The sequence below is a fragment of the Pogona vitticeps genome, chromosome 5 (assembly GCF_051106095.1).
Source record: "Pogona vitticeps strain Pit_001003342236 chromosome 5, PviZW2.1, whole genome shotgun sequence".
Taxonomy (NCBI): domain Eukaryota; kingdom Metazoa; phylum Chordata; class Lepidosauria; order Squamata; family Agamidae; genus Pogona; species Pogona vitticeps.
In genome coordinates, this window is record NC_135787.1 from 4,813,607 (window position 1) to 4,832,473 (window position 18,867).

The following is an 18,867-nucleotide window of genomic DNA, read 5'->3' on the forward strand; positions in this document are numbered from 1 at the left end:
TGGGACAGGGTGTACCTGGGCCAGCTGGCCGGCCTCTGCTGAAGGGAAAGACACTTAGGCTGGGATCCGTGCAGTTGGCGCAGAAGGTAAAGTCAAGCTGGGGAAAGTAAACTGTTTTGGACTACAACCCCCAGAACCCCCCAGGCTTTATAGTCCAATAAACTGATTTTTGTATTCGCGAAGGCTTTCGCCGCCAGGATCTAATGGCTGGAAAAAAACTGATTTTTTTTCACACTCTGGCTCCGTGGACTAGAAAAGAAGGTCCAGTTACCTTTGGGGGTTACAATTCCTGGAATATGCCAGCCGGCATTCTGAGAGTTGCGATTGCGGTGTTTCCAAGTCATGAGCAAAGGTGACCTCGTGGGTTTCATCTCATCCCTCTAGTTTTTGACTCGGAGGTTTTCTGTGGGTCTGACGCTCTTGAGGCTGGACCTTGCCAAGACTTTAACCACGGACAGTCGAGAGAAGATGATGTGTTTCGTGTGAACTGGGGAAGCCCAAGACTCAAAATGAGGTCTCTCTTTCCCCTCTGCTAGACAAGAAAAGAGAGTGGGTCAAGCCCACCTGTATCGCAGGGCGCTAGTCCCTATTGAATGCGGAAAGCGGATGTTGGTAAAGAGCTAGAAAACTAGCTCTATGGAGGATGTTGCACCCATTTCACCTGCAGAAGAGAGGTTTGAGAAGTGATGGGGTAGCCGTGGTCAAGTATCCAAGAGGCCTATCTGTTGTGTGGAAGATGGAGCCTGCTTGTTTTCTTCCGCTCTGGAATGAGAGGGTTCAGTGACACAGGTAGGGAGATTCTGACTCGACATGCGAAATAACCTTTTCATGTAAGAGCTGTTCGACTGTGGAAACCAGTTGCCTCCGAAGGCGGTGGAGTCTCTCCGTTGGAAATTTAGAACGAGGGATTGGACGGCCATCCGTCAGGGGTGCCTTGGCTGGGAGTTCCCTGCTTTGGCGGAGGATCCGCGTCGGCGATTCTTCCACTGTCCGTCTGGGGTTTGCTTTTGCCAGCACTGTGGATTCTGAGAACTGTAGTTCGAAGCGCAACCCTGCATATCTCAAATAATGAGCCGCTGCTTGTATGCGTTGTTGTTGAGCACGTGGCGCGTAGCTGCTGTAGGACAAGTTATATAAGCTGTGGCACACCAATGAGCAGGAGTTTGACACGGCGGTCTACATGCCAGCATAACTAACGAATAGGATTCTGGCCAAGGTAGTTCGAACTGTATCTGTGATGTATCGGGCTTCCCATTCATCCTGATTCCCATGGTATATTTAAAGAAGGCAGTCTTCAAAGGCAGTCATTACCTTGTTCATCTTGGTGGGGACACGGGAGAAGGCCTTCTCTGTGGCTGCTCCTTTAGACTCTGGAACTCCCTCCCACTGGAGGTCACCCTATCTTGGCTGTCCTTCCGCAAGCAGACAAACTTTCCCTGAGTGATTGGCTGCCTGAGTCGGGGTTTTTTAATGGATTTTTGTGCCTTGCTTTGAATGTGTTTTTGATTATGCTTATGTTGACCATTTATAGGGTAATATGAGTTAGATCCTTTTTGTATTTATTTATTTATTTGTTTGTTTGTTTGTTTGTTTGTTTGTTTAATTCAATTTTTACCCCACCCCTCTAGACAACGTCTCATGTTGTTAGCTTTATATATTGTCTTTGAACATTGTAAACTGCCTTGGGACCTTTTTTTAGGGAGGAAGCTGGGGTAAAAAATATTTTAAATAAATAATTAGTAGAGCAATTTTAAAAAGTGGAAATGTCAAAAGGTCTTGTGAGCAGGGACGTAGTAGGAATTTGGAACTTCAGCTGGACAACCTGGCCAGCTGTCCTGCTCTCTGTAAGGAGAGTCTTTAAAAAAAAGGCAAGCAGCAGGATTGATCCATATCAAGAAATGAGCTTCGGTTCCAAAGAGAAACAGGTCTTTTGTAAAGCCAACGGTGCTTAATGGCTGATTCAAGACCAAATGGCTTTCAAACACTGCATGGCAGCGCTGGAAGCTTGCAACATTGTACTGTGCCTTGGAAAAATCCCATTTCCTGCCCAGCAACTGTGACGATGGTAACTACGTAAATTTAGAGGAACAGAGGATCTCACCGTTGGTGCAAATCAGAAAGCCCCTGTGTCCGCCCCACCGCGGCTTGTGGCCTGTTTGCTTTCAGCTTCTTTAGGACTAGCATTTTAAGAGACCAGATCTCCAGGGTTTGGCTGAGATTTGTGTGCACAAAAACCCTCTTGTGGTGTAATAACGCTGAAAGGCACCACGTGGTTCTCCGTTGCTTTTGGTGCAGCCGGCTTAGACGGTGCCCTCTTTCAAAATGGCTTCTCCTCTGTAGAGGAGAGGAATTCCTTCAAGCAGGCCTGGAAACAGGGTAGAAGGATATTTGCTTAATTGCCTTCTACTCAGAATCCTCCTGGGGTGGCCGCATGAGCTGCTAGTCCATTAAATGACCCCCTCAATGCTGTGCACTTTCTTACGGATCACAGACCAGCCTCTTTCCACCACTGCGTTGATTTGCAGCTTCCGCTGAGAATCTGCAGGCTGGGAGTGGTGTTTATGGGATGCCTGTACAACCCTTGGATGATGCCGTGATGCCCAACACCGCCCTTCTGTTCTCCAGGAGCGGATTTTGGAGGGGGCGAAGCCATGCATGCTCACTGCCTACCGATTCATGCGCCCCTTTCTTTTATCTGTGCAAAGCCTGTTCCTTGAGCCAGCTCAAAACGCCTCAAAGTTTTGGTGTGTCCTTTTGCTCCGCTTTCAGGGACAAGGAGCCCACGTGGCTTAATTTGTGGCCAGTTTATGGCTTTGGTGTAGTCTCTCTCTCTCTCTCTCTCTCTCTCTCTCTCTCAGTCTCTGTTATTTGCACCGTCTGTTCTCCAGAGCAAAGAAGGCCACGGGCCGTTCAGGTTTTGCTTAGTCTAGTCAAAGTCCAACTGCCGGGTCTGATGCTGAACATCTTCAGAAAACATGGTGCCCAGAATCGAAAGAGCTTCCTGGACAGATACTGTATGTGGGGAGGTTCTCTCTAGAAGGCTCCAATAAACAAGGTATTTTATTTTATTTGTTCATTCGACTCATACGCCGTCCACACTCTGCAAGAGTCTCCTGCCATGATGTTTATATTGTCATGATGTCAGTTTGAAGATATTTTACTTCTGGAGTCTTAGCTGGTCCTGTGGCATCATTTAAGGAGAATAGTCTTCTGTTTGAAAAGGAAGGAGGATTTTTTTTAGTGCTGCCCACCAGAATGTGTTTGTTGGTCTGTCTGTCTATTTATTTAACTTGTATATTGCACCGATTAGCGATATAAACACTACTCGGGGGGCCGTTTGCATCCCAAGTGAAACAAAGGTAATATAAAGCCAATAATGTAGGAAAAGATAAACACCGCCTATAATCCATAAGGTAAAGGTAAAGGTCCCCTTTGACATTTAGTCCAGTCGTGTCCGACTCTAAGGAGCGGTGCTCATCCCCGTTTCCAAGCCGTAGAGTCAGCGTTTTGTGCAAAGACAGTTTCCATGGTGGTCACGTGGCCAGTGCGACTAGACACGGAGTGCCATTACCTTCCCACCGAGGTGGTCCCTATTTATGGACTCTCATTTACATTCTTTCGAATGGCTAGGCTGGCAGGAGCTGGGACAAGTGGCGGGCGCTCACTCTGTTGCGTGGATTCGATCTTATGACCGCTGGTCTTCTGATCTTGCAGCGCAGAGGCTTCTGCGGTTTAACCCGCAGTGCCACCACGTCCATAAAGCAGCCATCAAATAAATCAATTAAAAAAAGCCAATGGGTGGCCAACAGCCAACCTAAAAATAGTTCCGTTTTCATTCATTACATTAAGAGAGGATGCTCTCTAGGGCTTCAGGAAACAGCCTTGTTTTGAGCATCCGTGTGAAGGAGGAGGCCAGACAGAGCCCGCCCCCCGTTGTGGAATGGGGCCACAACGGAGAAGGCCATATTTCTGGTTGATGCCTTCCTGGCTGCCTCAGTGTGGCAGTAGCATTGCGTGAGAGGACCACCATGCCAACATCTACTCCATGCCAGGTGACGGTGGCATGGGTAGATGTTTTTAGGGATCAGGGTTAAAGACAAAAAATCCTAAGGATGAGGATGGAGGCTCCTAGCGGTTGTTCATCCAGAGTGAACAGTGCAGGGGTGGCAGCTTCAGGGGTCACACAAGTCACTTTGTCACGATCTTCTGGGTAAAGTCTAAGAATCGTTTCCAGTTCTGCATCTCTCCCTATAAATTGGCATATGCCGTTTTGTGCAAATCAGAGCTCTCTCTGGTCCTCCATTGTCTTGATACGTATGCGGTCGCCCTCCTTTCCTTACGGCTCACACCCTCCTCTTCACATTCAACTCTTAAGGTTTAAAATCTGTAGACATGGCTCGGTGAAAATTCCCTTGAGGAAAATGAGGTTGGATTTCTTCTTAATTTGTTCCCCTTTTATCTAGCATAGGGAACGGGGGCTTGTCTAGAACGTCTAAAACAGTATTTCCTAACCTTTTTTCAAGTCATGACTCCCTTTTTATAATATCCAAGTGTCCCCTGCCACATTTGCAGTGACCGCCCACTCTGTGACGGGACTGGCAGATACGTCTTGTCAATCAACGGCCACACCCATCACCTTAAGTGTGTCATTGGTCCTCTCTTCCTTCCAGGAAAATTCCCAGACATAATCCTTTGCAAAGCTGCCCTGTAGCTATATTGAAATAAATTAGTGTTGAAAACTATCATGGTGAAATTTCCTACAGAAGTCGTGGCAACTAAAAATAACCGCGATAACCTCCCAGAGAGCACTTTGTAATCCCCTTGAGGGTCGTGACCCACAGATTGGGACCCTGTGGTCTAAAGCGATGTAGAGAGCTTACAACAGAGGTGAGATTTGAACTCAAATCTTCTCTGTCCTGTCGCTGCCATGTTGCACTCTCTCAAGACTTTGAATACGGCTCGTATTCGGAACTGTGCTATGGCATGCGGCCCCGACTGTTGACAGAATCATTTCATATGAGTTGATCTTGTTTGCTCATTAGCTGATTGTAGCAATTTGGAATAAATTACATGATGATGACAGAAAGTTCAAGCAAATCTCTGGTGGCCGATGACTCATGTGTGAATGAAAAGATGGAAAAGTCTGGCTGCCTTTGGAAACAAAACAAACAAAACAAGCCATAATAGCATCTGTGGAACTCGTACATGCAAAAGGGGTGTATGTGGGGAATCTTGGTCTCCTAGAATTTGAAATTTGACACCAGAAATAGATGCATCAAGGTATTGATGGGGTGTGCACTGCTGTTGTAAAATCGGCCACAGGGCCAGCTGACGTGACCAACACTTGCTCCGGTGCTTCATCCGTCAACTGCCGTTGGCCACGGCAAGGAGGCCAAACTTTATAGGAACACCGATGGGCTAAAATTCCATTTAAGCAGATTAGAGGTTGGAACTCCAAAAGTACAGAGGTTCAGCACCATGGACAGCAGTTTTAAAGTTCAGACTGCAAGCTTTGGTCTCCTGGAGAACATCCACCCTTCTTAGTACCCTTGCCGTTCACTGTGTGCGTACATTGCGTATATTGCCCGGCGAGCTTCTCGAGTGAGGGCCCTGCGCCACTCCCGAATGGGCCCTCTCTCTTGTAACTACTGACCTTATTTCCTTTGGTGTGCACATCCTTTAAAAAAAGCCTTTGACCATTATGTTAGGATCCAGTTAGATCCATACCAGACGTGGGGGGGAGGCTTTGTTTTCCCCACAGTGAAGATACTTAAAATTCCAACCTCTGAGGATATTGTTGATATTTTTAAAGGGGGGAGGAGTTGATCGAAAGGAGTGTTTTTAAACGAAGATTCCAAAAAAAAATAGCCTTCTAAGTTTTTCGTCTCTGAACATGAAATGGGAGCCCGAGAGTCTGGTCTCTGGGTGTCTGTGTGGATTTTGTTGTATGTATATACTAGGTATAGAATTACAATGACAATACAGTGGACCCTTGACTTACAGACGGCTCCACTTACAGACTTTTCGAGTTACAGACTTCTCTGGCTGCAAAATTTAGGTTCGACTTGCAGCCGGAGAATCGACCTACAGAGCAGAAAAAAACAAAATGGAACAAAAATGGAACAAAAATGGCCAGTTACGGGATTAATCAGTTTTCAATGCATTGTAGGTCAATGGAGACTTGACCTACAGACTTTTCGACCTGCAGCCACCGTTCCAATACGGATTAATTCCGTAAACTGAGGGTCCACTGTAAATTATTTAAATTTGAAGAGGTGTACTGAGGGGCTTTTCAGGACAAGCCTTTTTAGCATCGATTTATTGGGGAAGGGGGGGGGAGTGCTGAGCCTTGAAACTTGATGTGTGAGAACCGACACTGGGTTTAAGCTGAAAACAGCATCCAGGAAGTGCAGTTGGGGGGGTGCTATGTTGATGTCTGTGGCCAGCGTGCGTTTTTAATGCTTCCCCAAACCTTTTTCCGTCTTTGTTTTGTCTGCTCTGCTCTCCTCCTGCTGTCACTGACACCGTTCTAGCTTACCAGGATTTCGCAGCGCCCGGTTCCGTTTGCATCCGTCCGTGTTCAAAATTATAAAGAACTATGTGTGAACTAAGTTGCTATCAGTAAAATCTCTCAGGGAGAAGGATACTGAATAATGCCATTCTTATTTAAAGCCCTTCCTTTCTCTAGGGCTCCGATTGTGTTCTTAGCATTTTGCCAAAAAGCAGAGATGAAAGCAGAACAGGGCAAGAAGTCAAAAGACCACCCTTTATAGTGGTAACCAGTTCCTAGTCTTTTCTCTTTCTCTTTGCATAAGTGAGAAAATGGCACTCCTTGTGGGTTGATGGGGGTGAAAAGGTAGGGTGATGAAAATGAAGCAATGCTCTTCTTGAGGACTACACTCAATTTTAAGGGCAGAGATGGGCCTTACAGATAATCTGTCATTAGAACAGGAATTCCTTAATGGCTGGCAGCGTCTGAGTGTGCAGCAGGACCTTTTCTCACCTCTAATGGGCAAATTGGTTTGCTTCATGGGCGTGATTGGTCTTCAGCACCTCAGCAAGGGATTCCTTTAAAGTCACGCACGAAGGTCTGCTGGAATCACATCTCTCCAACAATGAACACGCTTTGAGTTCTAATCACGGGCCATATGTTGCCAACATTTCTCCCCAGAGGGATCCTAAAACAAACTTTTCTCCTTTCCCCCACTGCCAAATTGGGATCCACAGCAGTGGTTGGTCTATTGAAACGTTCTTGATTGTTGTGGGAGTGCAGTTCTGGAAACTTCTACAGCTACGCCCATGAGGAAGGGTTTGGCATTGTGAATTCGTGGGGGTGAAATTCGTCATTGTGAATTCATGGGGGTTAAATTTGTCATTGTGAATTTGTGGGGGTGAAGTTCATTATCGTGAATTCACGGGGTGAAATTCATCATCATGAATTCGTGTGGGTGAAATTCATCATTGTGAATTTGCAGGGGTGAAATTCATCATCGTGAATTCACGGGGAGAAATTCATCATCATGAATTTGTGTGGGTGAAATTCATCATTGTGAATTCGCAGGGGTGAAATTTGTCATTGTGAATTTGCGCGGGTGAAATTCGTCATTGTGAATTTGCGAGGTAAAATTTGTCATCATGAATTCACGGGTGTGAAATTCGTCGTTGTGAATTCGTTTTCCTCAGGAACGTATCAGTCTGTGAGAGGAGGCATCTGCAGTGCAGGAACTGACAGAATTTGGCCCTCCAGATGTGGTTGTGTGGCAACTCCCACCAGTCAGTGGTGAGAAATGCCGGGAGGTGCAACCCCAAGATATCTGTAGGGCCACCATTTTGCTCACTTTTGCTCCAGAGTGGAATATGTGAGGACCAAGAGGTTTTATTGGTGGAAACCTTTATTTTATTTCATATACTTCCATTGAAGTGGATTGCAGTCCATCAGGCATTTACGCCTCATAAATTATGCCCAGTAAAACTTTAAGGTATCCTAAGAAACTGGGAAGAAACCACAGGAAACTAACACAGTTGCCCCTCTGGAAATTATGGAATGGGAGGTGGAGGGAACCACATTTTCAGGGATAATTCGAGGAGAGACTGGAACAACTGAAATGAAACGGAACAATAGCATTGCAGTTAAGCCTTCCGTTTCTCTCCCAATTCCCCCCATCCTTCATTTTAAATTAAAGTAGGACCCTCTTCTCTTCAGGATCAGTATCCACTGATTCATTTTTCCGTGGGTCTGAAAAGATTAAAAATATTAAAAGAAAATTCCTAGAAAAATATAATTCTAAATATGTAGTTACCAGAATGAGCCACGAGAGGGAGACAGAGACCAATCTATGTATAGCATGCACTATTAAAATTTGCTATAATGTGCATTTTGAGTATCCACAGGGAGAGAGGGCATGGAATCAATTGCATGCAGATAGAGAGGTCTTGTTGTAACTTTTAAAATGTCCATGATGCAACCAACCTCACCCTAAAGTTGCTCCCAGAAGGAGAGTTCCTAGCACTGCTGGTCAAGAGGCATTTTATGGCTTTTCCTCTTGTTCTCCATAACAATGTGAACTGCCTGGGATCTGAGCTGATTCATGTCAAGACGTATCCTTGAACAATAATATCTGTACTAATGCATTAGTGGGAAGGCAAAGGCGTTCCGTGTCTAGTCGCGCTGCTTGCAGAAACTGTCTACGGACAAACGCTGGCTCTATAGCTTGGAGATGGGGATGAGCACCGCGCCCTAGAGTTGGACATGACTGGACTAAATGTCAAGGGGAACCTTTACCTTTAATGCATCAAAGCATTAAGAAGGTCTGGTTTCTTGATCTTAAAATATTAAGGCCTAAATCCCCGTCTCAATAGGGTTCGCCTCCATTCTGATTCACCAGCAGTAGATTCAGTAGGTTGACTCTAGCTCAGCCTATCGAGTTGATTAAGGCCTTCGAAATGGCGGTTGCCAGTTGACTCCTCTATTAATTCATCACTTGTTAAACTTTTAAAGCATTCCTTTGAATGGCAGAGAAGGGTTATTTTAAACGATCGCAGCAAGAAGCGGCGAAACAGCACAGTTTGGGGGTTTTAAAGAACTGAAACAGCCAATTTCAGATCTGCTGCAGAAAAAAATGTAATGGTTAGAGAAAGCAATTTAATTTTTACCTGCTTCTTTGCAAACTCCAGCTCAAGGATGGCGGGGGGAGGGGGAGAGGGAGACGAGATGCACTTTGGGACTCCTTCTTTACAGAACTGTTGCATGCATGTCCAGAGTGCTGGGGTCATGCATGTGGATTTTCCAAGAAGCCTCGGTCTAAAGGGGAGAAACGGAGGCTCGTGTCTCATCCACGACGACGGCTATTTTGAATCTGCCTTCCATGGCGAGTTTACCCCTCAACGGCGCCTGTCGGCATCTGACTTCACCTCCCACGCACTTCTGAAATGGCAGCTTAGCTGAAGGTTAAAAAGTGATGCAGGAGCGCGCTGGGAATATGAACTCCATTTCTACCAGACAGCTTGAGTGGAAAAAAATTATTTACAGAGCCGCTTGAAGAGGCCTGGGTTATGAGTCATATCATCATCATCATCATCTTAGAACTGCAGAACTGGAAGGGACTCTACGGACCATTCCAGTCTAGCCCCTGTTGAGGAGGTACTGTGGGGGGAATCGAACTCCCAACCTTCTGGCTCTGCAAACAGATGCCAAAACACTGAGCTATCCAGCCATACTGAGGCTTATAGGTTTGTATTTTATCCCCTCCCGGAAAGGGAAAATAACCTAAAGGACAGACAATGGTTAAAAGAGAGGAAACCAGGAGTCCAGGAATCCTCGTCCCCCATCCGTTCTGCTTAGCAGTTGGGTTTTGTCTGGATCATGGGGTCCAGTCCTGAGTGGCGCATTTTAAGAAAGACACTGTGCCCCTGATGCATGAAGGAGGGTGACCAAAGAGGGCAAGAAGATCAGAGGCAAAATGCTGCGAGGTGCCGCTGCAAGAATTGGGTGTATTGAATTTGGGGGGGGGGGAATGCTGGCTTCTCTGATGCTCCTGGCAGCTCTTCCCATCTGCTCTGAAAGTTGCCTCTATTGGGACTCAAGGATGATGGGAATGGTACTTCCACGGCATCTGGAAACAGTGGGCCACCTCAGAAAGTGCAAGACCTTGAACTGGGCCCTAGGGGTTTCTCCCTCCTCCATTTTTATTTTTTTTTTTACAACAGGAGGGTCCGTGCGCTGCCACCTCAGTTTATACGAAGGTAGGATAGTGGTTCCATTCCCTCTATGGGTGGCCTGTAACCTCCACAATCATCAGAGAGAGAGAGAGAGAGACTGGGAGGGAAGGAGGGATTAGTCGATGGATGGATGGATGGATGGATGGATGGATGGATGGATGGATGGATGGATGGATGGATGGATTAGTCAGTGGATGGATGGATGGATGGATGGATGGATGGATGGATGGATGGATGGATGGATGGATGGATGGATGGATGGATGGATGGATGGATGGATGGATGGATGGATGGATGGATGGATGGATGTTTTAATCAGTGGATGGATGGATGGATTAGTCAGTGGATGGATGGATGGATGGATGGATGGATGGATGGATGGATGGATGGATGGATGGATGGATGGATGGATGGATGGATGGATGGATGGATTAATCAATGGATAGATGGATGGATGGATGGATTAGTCAGTGGATAGATGGATGGATGGATGGATTAGTCAGTGGATGGATGCATGGATGGATGGATGGATGGATGGATGGATGGATGGATGGATGGATGGATTAGTCGATGGATGGATGGATGGATTAGTCAGTGGATAGATGGATAGATAGATGGATAGCTAGATGGATGGATGGATGAATTAGTCAGTGGATAGACAGATGGATGGATGGATGGGGGCATTTCAGGAGCATAAAGGAATTGACCCTTGTTCTGGGTTTGAAGTTCTGGAAAGCTCCATGATATACCCCCCCTATTCCACCTTTTTAGAGGCTTTCTGCCAACTCCTCGCTCGGTTGATGCCAAACGACTTTATTTCTTTTTAGCATACTGCTTCCCTCCAGCAGAAAAGGGGGTTATCTTTGTAAGTGAAAATAAAAATAACTTTGCTATTTTTGTCTCAGCTGGGGGGGGGAGAGAAATAATGAGGATTGTGTCATCCATTTTGGAGAGAACATGATAACCATTCTGTTCCCATGTGTTCCTCAACAGAGAGCAGCTGCAGAAGAGCTGAGGGTGTGCTGTTACGAAAGCGATATGGAATAGGCTGCTGAGTTTTATCTGCTTTTTCAGAGTGGAAGTGTTTCTGTGGATGTGAAGAGTCGAAAGTCAGGGGCTCTTGCTGTTCTGTCTGTTATAGATAACCTGCTGTTGGAAGAGAGAATTTCCTGAAGAGCTGAAAGCATTTGATTGCGCAAGTGGAAGCTGTTCTCACCTCCTGTACTTTGCACATTGCCTTACTTGGTTTTCTGGTTGGTCACCTGGAGATAAGTACGGGCTTTGTTTGTAAGTCGTCCTGTGTCAGAGAGAGAGTTTGAAAAATGGCATTCAGACGGATGCACAACTCAACTAGGTTCCACATAAACCCTAAAGTGGGTTATATTTATGACCCTGCCACCATTTCTCTTTCACACAACGAAGGATAAAAATAGTTGCCAATCAAAGCAGTACGCGTGTGAGAATGTGTTCTGTGAGTTCACTTTTTGTTCTCATCTGTCTGTCTGTCTCTCTCTCTCTGTAACATGATCTGCAGTCTGTAATGTGAAGTTATTCACAGCATCACAATACGTAATTTGAAAGCCTGGCACGGTTGTGCTCTTAGTTACTGTCGTTACTTTCCGGCCAAAGGCATCGGTGTTTCGTGGCCACGACGCTTCGTGGTGTAATGACCCAAAATGCATACAGAAACTTGAGAAGGATGAAAAAATAAATCTCATCCTGAATCCCAGGGCAGGGCGGGAGACCTCTTTTCATTTCAGGAGAGATAGCCTGGCTGAGATATTTGGCAAAACCCGTTCTGCTCCTCTGCTTAGTTAAGCAAGTTTGGAAACACAAGTCTTGGATGTGTCTCTCATTAGGTCTCTGGCTGTGGAGCCAGAGGTTGGGGGTTCAATTCCCCATCTGGGCCTCCTTGGCAGGGGGTGGACTAGATGACCCCACAGGGTCCCTTCCAGCTCTGCAGTTCTAAGTAAGTCCTGGGATATCACACTTTCTGCTGGTGATCCAAACTCTGTCGACCATCAATAAATGTACTCAGAAGCCACAAGTTCTCTGAGTTGTACTTGCTTTGTTGCTGATGTCCCCCCCCTCCATTTACGTGATATAAGGCTGTTCAGAGTTCAGTCAGTGAGAAAAATCTGTGACTTTGAGGATTATTTTTTTTCCATCTCCCTATTTCGATTTTTTTTTTTTTTGCATCCACGTGGGGGGAGGGAGAGGCTTGAAACCAATCCCCTATGGATAAAGTAATTTGTTTCCATTACGCTTTATAGGTTTAACAAGTACATATTTGAAAAAATAACTCATCCTATAACTTTTGGCATTGTTGATTGCTCTCTATTACTTTTCATTATTCTTTGACGTTTGTGGGGAAAGAACCCATCGTCTTGAGATGAGATCGGGATAAAACTTGAACAGTTATTGACAACTGCTTTTAAACTGATTTCAAAGCATATCTGCCCCCATTTCTACTTGCTATATCACTTCTAAAATGTAATCTCATTATCCCCTTGCGATAGATACATAAATTTACTTATAACTTGTTACTTCCAAGTACTGTGTAAAGGTGACTAAAAGTTACAATTAAACTTCAAAATATCCAAAAATCTCTCTCTCATTAGGTATAGTTGCACTAGTGCATAGTTATGATGACTTGGTTATCAAAAAGAGGAATTAAATCCGGCCTCTGGAACTCCCTCCCACTGGAGGCCAGGCTGGGCCCTTCTTTGCTTTCCTTCACAAGCAGGCAAAGACTTTTTTTCTACAGGCAAGCTTTTCCTCCGTGACCGGCTGCCTGAGTGGAGTTTTTAAATGGATTGTTGTGTCTTACTGCTTTGAATGAGTTTTTTTTGGTATGGCTTTTGTTTGCCATCTTTTTCCGTGTGGTATTTGTTTGATCCTTTTTAGTATTTGTATACATATTGATTTTAGCTTTAAATACGGTATTTAAAAGATATAAGCCGCCTTGGCTCCGTTTTTTACAGAGAAAGGTGGGGTAAGAATCATTTAAATAAATAAAATTGCAAGTAACTGGCTATTTCCAAGCCGTGAAAGTATATGATATTGAAGGCAAAGCCTGAGTTTCTAGAAAGGGGAAAGACCAATGAAAAGACAGAAAGTATGGTAATTGTCGCATGACCGTTGGAAGAGTCGTCTGCGAATTCCTTGGCAGAACCCACGTTTGCCGCACAGAAGGCCCCAGATTTGGTCCTGTCTTTCTCCAGTTCGAAAGATCAGGTGGCCAGAGGTGGAGAACATCTGGCTGAACCCATAGAGACCGACTAGCTAAGTCAGTACCTATTTACAGAGGGCCCATGCGTCTATCAAAAGGGACGTGCTGGCGCTGCGGGTTAAACCACAGAAGCCTCTGTGCTGCAAGGTCGGAAGACCAGCCATCATAAGATCGAATCCACACAACAGAGGGAGCTCCTGTCGCTTGTCCCAGCTCCTGCCAACCTAGCAGTTCGAAAGCATGTAAAAATGTGAGTAGATAAATAGTTACCACCTCGGTGGGAAGGTAACGGCGTTCCTTGTCTAGTCGCACTGGCCACATGACCACGGAAACTGTCTTCGGACAAACGCTGGCTCTACGGCCTGGAGACAGGGATGAGCACCGCCCCCTGGAGTCGAACACGACTGGACTCAATTTCAAAGGGAACCTTTACCGTACCTATGCGTCTATCAATCTTAATGCTGTGTCTTTGCTGCCTGTCATCCTGTCTTCACGAACTGATGTGTGGATGAGGCATGAAGGGAGGGAAAGGCTTCTCTCCCCCAACCTATATGAATGGAACAGAAGCTGCCGGGAGGGACTCGAGAGTTCAAAAGTTTGTGGCTGCAGCCGGTAATGCCGACTGGGAAGGGATTTTCCCGTCCACGCTACGCTCTGCGCGGCAGACTCCGTGATGACTTATTCATGCATCGAGAGGGCTTGAGAAAAGACAGCCAGGCGCCGGGTGATGGGGGAGGGCGAGCAGAAAACAGCTCAGCCAGATGTTGCTAAGGGTATGTGTGTGGGTATGTATGTCACACATATACCTGCATCAGAAAGCCTGCAAGAAATCTCCTTTTGCTTTGCCCAAAACCCACCCCGGTCACCCACCGTGCCTTTTCTGGCCCCACTCATGATAGCACTGTACCGTGTTTCCCCGAAAATAAGACAGGGTCTTATATTCATTTTTGCTCCCCCAAAAACGCATTAGGGCTTATTTTCAGGGGATGTTTTATTTTTTCATGTACAACCATCTACATTTATTCAAATAGTCATGTCATCTTCTGGTTGCTGTGCAAGGGTGGCAGGCAGGGTTTCACTTAATGGGGGCTTATTTTTGGGGTAGGGCATCCTGGAAAATCATACTAGGACTTATTTTCAGGTTAGGTCTTATTTTCGGAGAAACAGGGTAGCTTTTGAGCCAAGCATGTGCATTGATCTGGTAGCGCAATTAATCAATTACACGACAAAACCAATTAGGGATTGCTGATGGTGGGGAGATGGCCGACGTCTACTGCAAAAGCGTTTTCCTGCCTGTCTAGCTCCTTCCGTTGTATTGACAATCACTGGCAAGAATCATAGAAGGGAAGGGAGGGGAAAGAGGACTCACAGCATGGTGATTTGTCTCCAGTTTCCTGAGTATTATTGGTATGCACAGGGTTCCCTCTGAGATGGCGCCTTTTATCAGCAAGATGTTTCATAGAAACGAAATCCAAGGAAACTGCCAAATTTTGTGCCGCTTAATGCCCTGTCTTATGAATCCTGTTTTGTTTTGGCAATTGTGACAATCCTGCCCTGTGTGATGTGTCTTTTGCCGTTTTTTGAGATGGATCCAGAGCAGGAAATGTGACATCCTGCACAGGAGCTGTCGCAATCCAGCACAGATTGGCATCTCTCTCAGGGATTTGGACTAAAGATCCCATAATTCTCCATTTTGGTTTTACCTGTTTGGGAGTTTTACAGTCACTTTACAGGTACCTAAATGTCGCTCACCTGGGAGAAAGGCCTTGACTGAAAGTCTTTGAAGCTTAGCTAGGCCTAAGTTCGCCCCAACTTCCTGTTCATGCCCTGGTGAAAGATGGAAGCTTTATTTCTGAACAGGAAGCTAGGCCTAGCTAAACCTCAAAGATTCCAGTTTAGGTCTTTTCTCCCAGGAGAGCCACATTTTGGTGTCGGTAAGGTGTCTGTCTGTCTAGTGGAACTCCTGGGATACAGAACAATTAGATTTGTAGTTGAAGAGATTTAAAAAAATCGCATTCCCCAGTGGGTAAATAGATGATTCATTGGACAGAAGAGTGCTTCTTGTCTTTTCAAAAATACCTGTGTAGATTGCTAATCTTGGGCTGTTCTTTCCTACTTCTCTCTTTGAGGCCACTTCCTGTTTCTACTGAGCCGCTTCGTTCTGTCCATGTTTCTAAACCGAATCTACCTCGCAAGGTGGATGTGAAGATAAAAATAAATGGGGAAGAGATAATACATAGTGTTTCCTCTCTGCGGCAAAGAGAGCAGTTTATGAAATAACCTAAATTAATTAGATCAGAGGTAGATTACAGCTCCGGGAACCTCATACATATTCTGGATTTTGCAGTCAAGGAAAGTGAATTTTCCGGTCTCTGCATTAGACCATAACCGAAGCAGCCACCTATGGTACATCGTTCACTCTACTGCTGCTGGCACCAAGTTCCTTCTTATTTTTATCTTCACATCCAATTTGTGAGTCAAATTAGGTTGAGAAATGGCGACGAGAACAAAGTGGACTAGTATACATAACGTCTCGGGGCAGAAACCAGGCATAGTTGACAACTGGAGGAGACTGTAAATGAAGCTCTGCTTAAGCCTGGAAGGCCAGTAACAAAGTAACTGTATAGCAAAAAGAAATGTGAGAAAAACTCCCACTGTGCACTGAGACTCTTTCAGCAGTTAAGGAATTCCCTCTTCTAATGACGGCTTATTTGTAATGTCTGTTTCTGTCCTCAGTGAAAATTTAATCCATACTCTGGCACTCATGATTTTATAGTGAATTTTCAACCCAGATGTACTGCAAATGAGGAATTTGCTTGTAAATATATACCTCATCTCTTTCCCCCTTCTCAGGTGACCAGATACAAAGGAGTGGAGGTTTTCATCAGAGTGTGCTGATGAAATTTCCATTTCTATGCCAAGAAAGAAAAAATGAAAGAGCTTCGTGGCCACTTTTGCACCCGGTCACCATTCACACAGAGTAAAGGAGAACTTGATATGCGAATTCAGACATTTAGAACAAAGCGAGTTATAAGAGGTTCCCCCGACACACATACACACTCCTTAAAAGACAAAAATGGATGTGGAGGGAGAGCAGCCGGAGAAGTAGCAATAAGTTTTTACTTTCCAAAAGCCATTATTTTTAAAAAAATGAAGCAGTTCCATTTTATATCCTTCTGTGGTATTTTTATCTTTGCCGTTGTGATTTATTTGTTTGTTTTATTCCTAGTTTGTCTTTCTCCCAATGAAGGGGACCCAAGGTGGCTCATAATATTAAAAGGAGGAGAATTTAACACATAATGAGATAAAGATTTTTTTAAAAAATTCTGGTCTGCTTTTCTCTCAAGTGGGAAAGAACTCATGGGTCTTGGGGAAACTCAATGTAGCTCAGGAGTGGTGCATCGGCCTTGCACTCAAATGGCCTCGCTTCGCTGCCCAGTATTTCCAGTTTAAAAAAGGGACTGGTTGCAGTGGATGGGGAGGGAAGGCTGATTTGTTGCCTGTAATTTTGGAGAGATCATCACAACTACTTAGCTGATTGGGACAGACCAATAGAAACCCTCCGGATATTATTGAGCTCCGCCGTCTGGATTGTGGGAACTGCAGTCAACAAAATCGGGAAGAGCATAAGCTCTGCCCTTACAAGGATGCCTTTTTAAGACCTGCGTTCGAATCCCCGCTCATCCACACATAAAACAGGTGATCCCTTAAATGTCCCATTTAACCTTCAGTCCCTGTTACAGTTCCTGTAAGTCAAGTTCTGAAGTGATGGCGCATATCTCAATGTGGCACAATTTGTGCTGGGGCGAATCAGTTTGGCGGTTCGTGTTGGTTCGTTGACCAGCCCAATAGGAGTTTGGCGGTTCCCAGCCCCGCCTCTTCCAGAGCGCACCCAATCAGAGGCAGCGCCGGGAGGAGGCGGGGCAAGGAAGCCAGGCAGAGACCATGCAATGGATAGGGATTGCCTCCATGTTTTTCAGCCTCTGTGCAGGGGGTTGGAACCGATCTCCCGCAGATACTGTGGTCCTTCTATATTTCCCGTTGGGTGTCTTTTGGCCGCTGGCGGTTTTGCAGCCAGCCTACCTCAGAGCCACGTTGTGATGATAAAGCTGGATGGAGGACAGACATGCAAGCCAGTTGAAGTTCATTGAAGGGTGGTTGGGTGTAAATATAAATAAGAATAATTGCAGTATTCTTATTCTAATTCCCCTCCCACTCCCACCAAAAGCTGGGCAATGTCATGCCTATTCTGACTAGATGCCGCAGCTCCAAACGAAGATGTTATGTGGCATCCAAATTAGTCTAGAAGATTCCTTCCTGTTTCTACGTTGACCGATGAGCTGCAGCAACCTGTTCTTCTCATTTCTCATTATCAGTCTGAAGTATTCTAGGTTTCTGAATTTTGTGTGTTTTGTCATTTCTTCATCTTTATTCATTCGCCTTAGTACTTCTTTGTTGGTCACCCTCTCAGTCCCAGAAATTCTTAGCATCATTAGATAAATCCACATTTCAAAAGCTTTTGCATCCTCTTCCCCCCCCTCCCCAGCGAGTAGCTATTTAAAAGTCCACAGATCCATGCTGCACGGCAGAACAAAGAATACATCTATGTTCTGACTTTTTTTTTTTTTTTGCACGGCTGTGCTTCTTGCTATTCCTTCAACCTGTAAAGTTCAGTGGTTTAGGTGTCGGCTTGGGAGTTCGATTCCCCGCTGGGCCTCCCTGGAAGGGGTCTGGACGCAATCATCCGGCGAATGCCATTTTTTAATAAACAGAGATTAAAAACACCAGTAGCCTTCCGGCCGTGCCTTCCAGTGCATCAGCTATTGCACGGGTTATTCCAATTTGCCCAGGGAAAAACATGCCAGGGAAGGGTTAATGGAACTGGCTTTTCTTGGCAGCCAAGCACTTCCTGGTATCCGCCAATCCGAGGGAACAAAGGTTCAGCTTTTTTTCCTTTCCACTCCAGCCACAGGTGAGGGAAATGCTCCATCCAGGTATTCAGTTCTTGTTTTTTTCCCCTCAAGGGATCCCTACAGGTGGGGTAGCCACAAAAGCCCCAAAAAGATCAAGATCTGGTGGAAAGATGAGAACATGATCCGCTGGAACATGGAGGTAAATGTCCCAAGGAAATGCTGATTGTACGTCAGAAACCACTTCTTTTTCGCCTTTTTAAATTTTATTATTTTTTGGGCTGGGTAACGTGAAACTTTGCTCCTCTTGAAAAAGGAGGTTCTTTCCCAGCCTGGTTTCAAGACAGCCTGGAGGTGGACAGCCAGACACAGGTTGGAAAAGGGGAAGTCCTTCCTCGCCGAAAGGACGGCTCTGGACAGGTGGAGGGCTGGCGTCTTGGTCACCTGGTCATCAGGCTTGGGGAAAGTGACTTTTTTGGGGAGGGCTGCCCCTCCCAGAATCCGTAG

General features: G+C 45.6%; 1 protein-coding gene across 5 annotated transcripts in view; it reads left to right on the forward strand.

The window, feature by feature from the left end:
* LZTS3 (leucine zipper tumor suppressor family member 3) overlaps nt 1–18,867 on the forward strand; it is a 69,494-nt gene that overhangs the window by 13,389 nt on the left and 37,238 nt on the right. For 2 of the 5 annotated variants that reach the window (XM_073002124.2, XM_078394452.1), the window contains exon 1: nt 10,750–18,562. The exons of the other annotated variants lie outside the window; for them this stretch is intronic. Coding sequence is in view for 1 of the 2 variants with exons in the window: in XM_078394452.1 (XP_078250578.1) it covers nt 18,326–18,562 (237 nt within the window). In the remaining variant the exon portion in view is untranslated. Of the gene's footprint in view, nt 1–10,749; nt 18,563–18,867 lie in introns of those variants that run through there. 5 annotated transcript variants of the gene reach the window in all.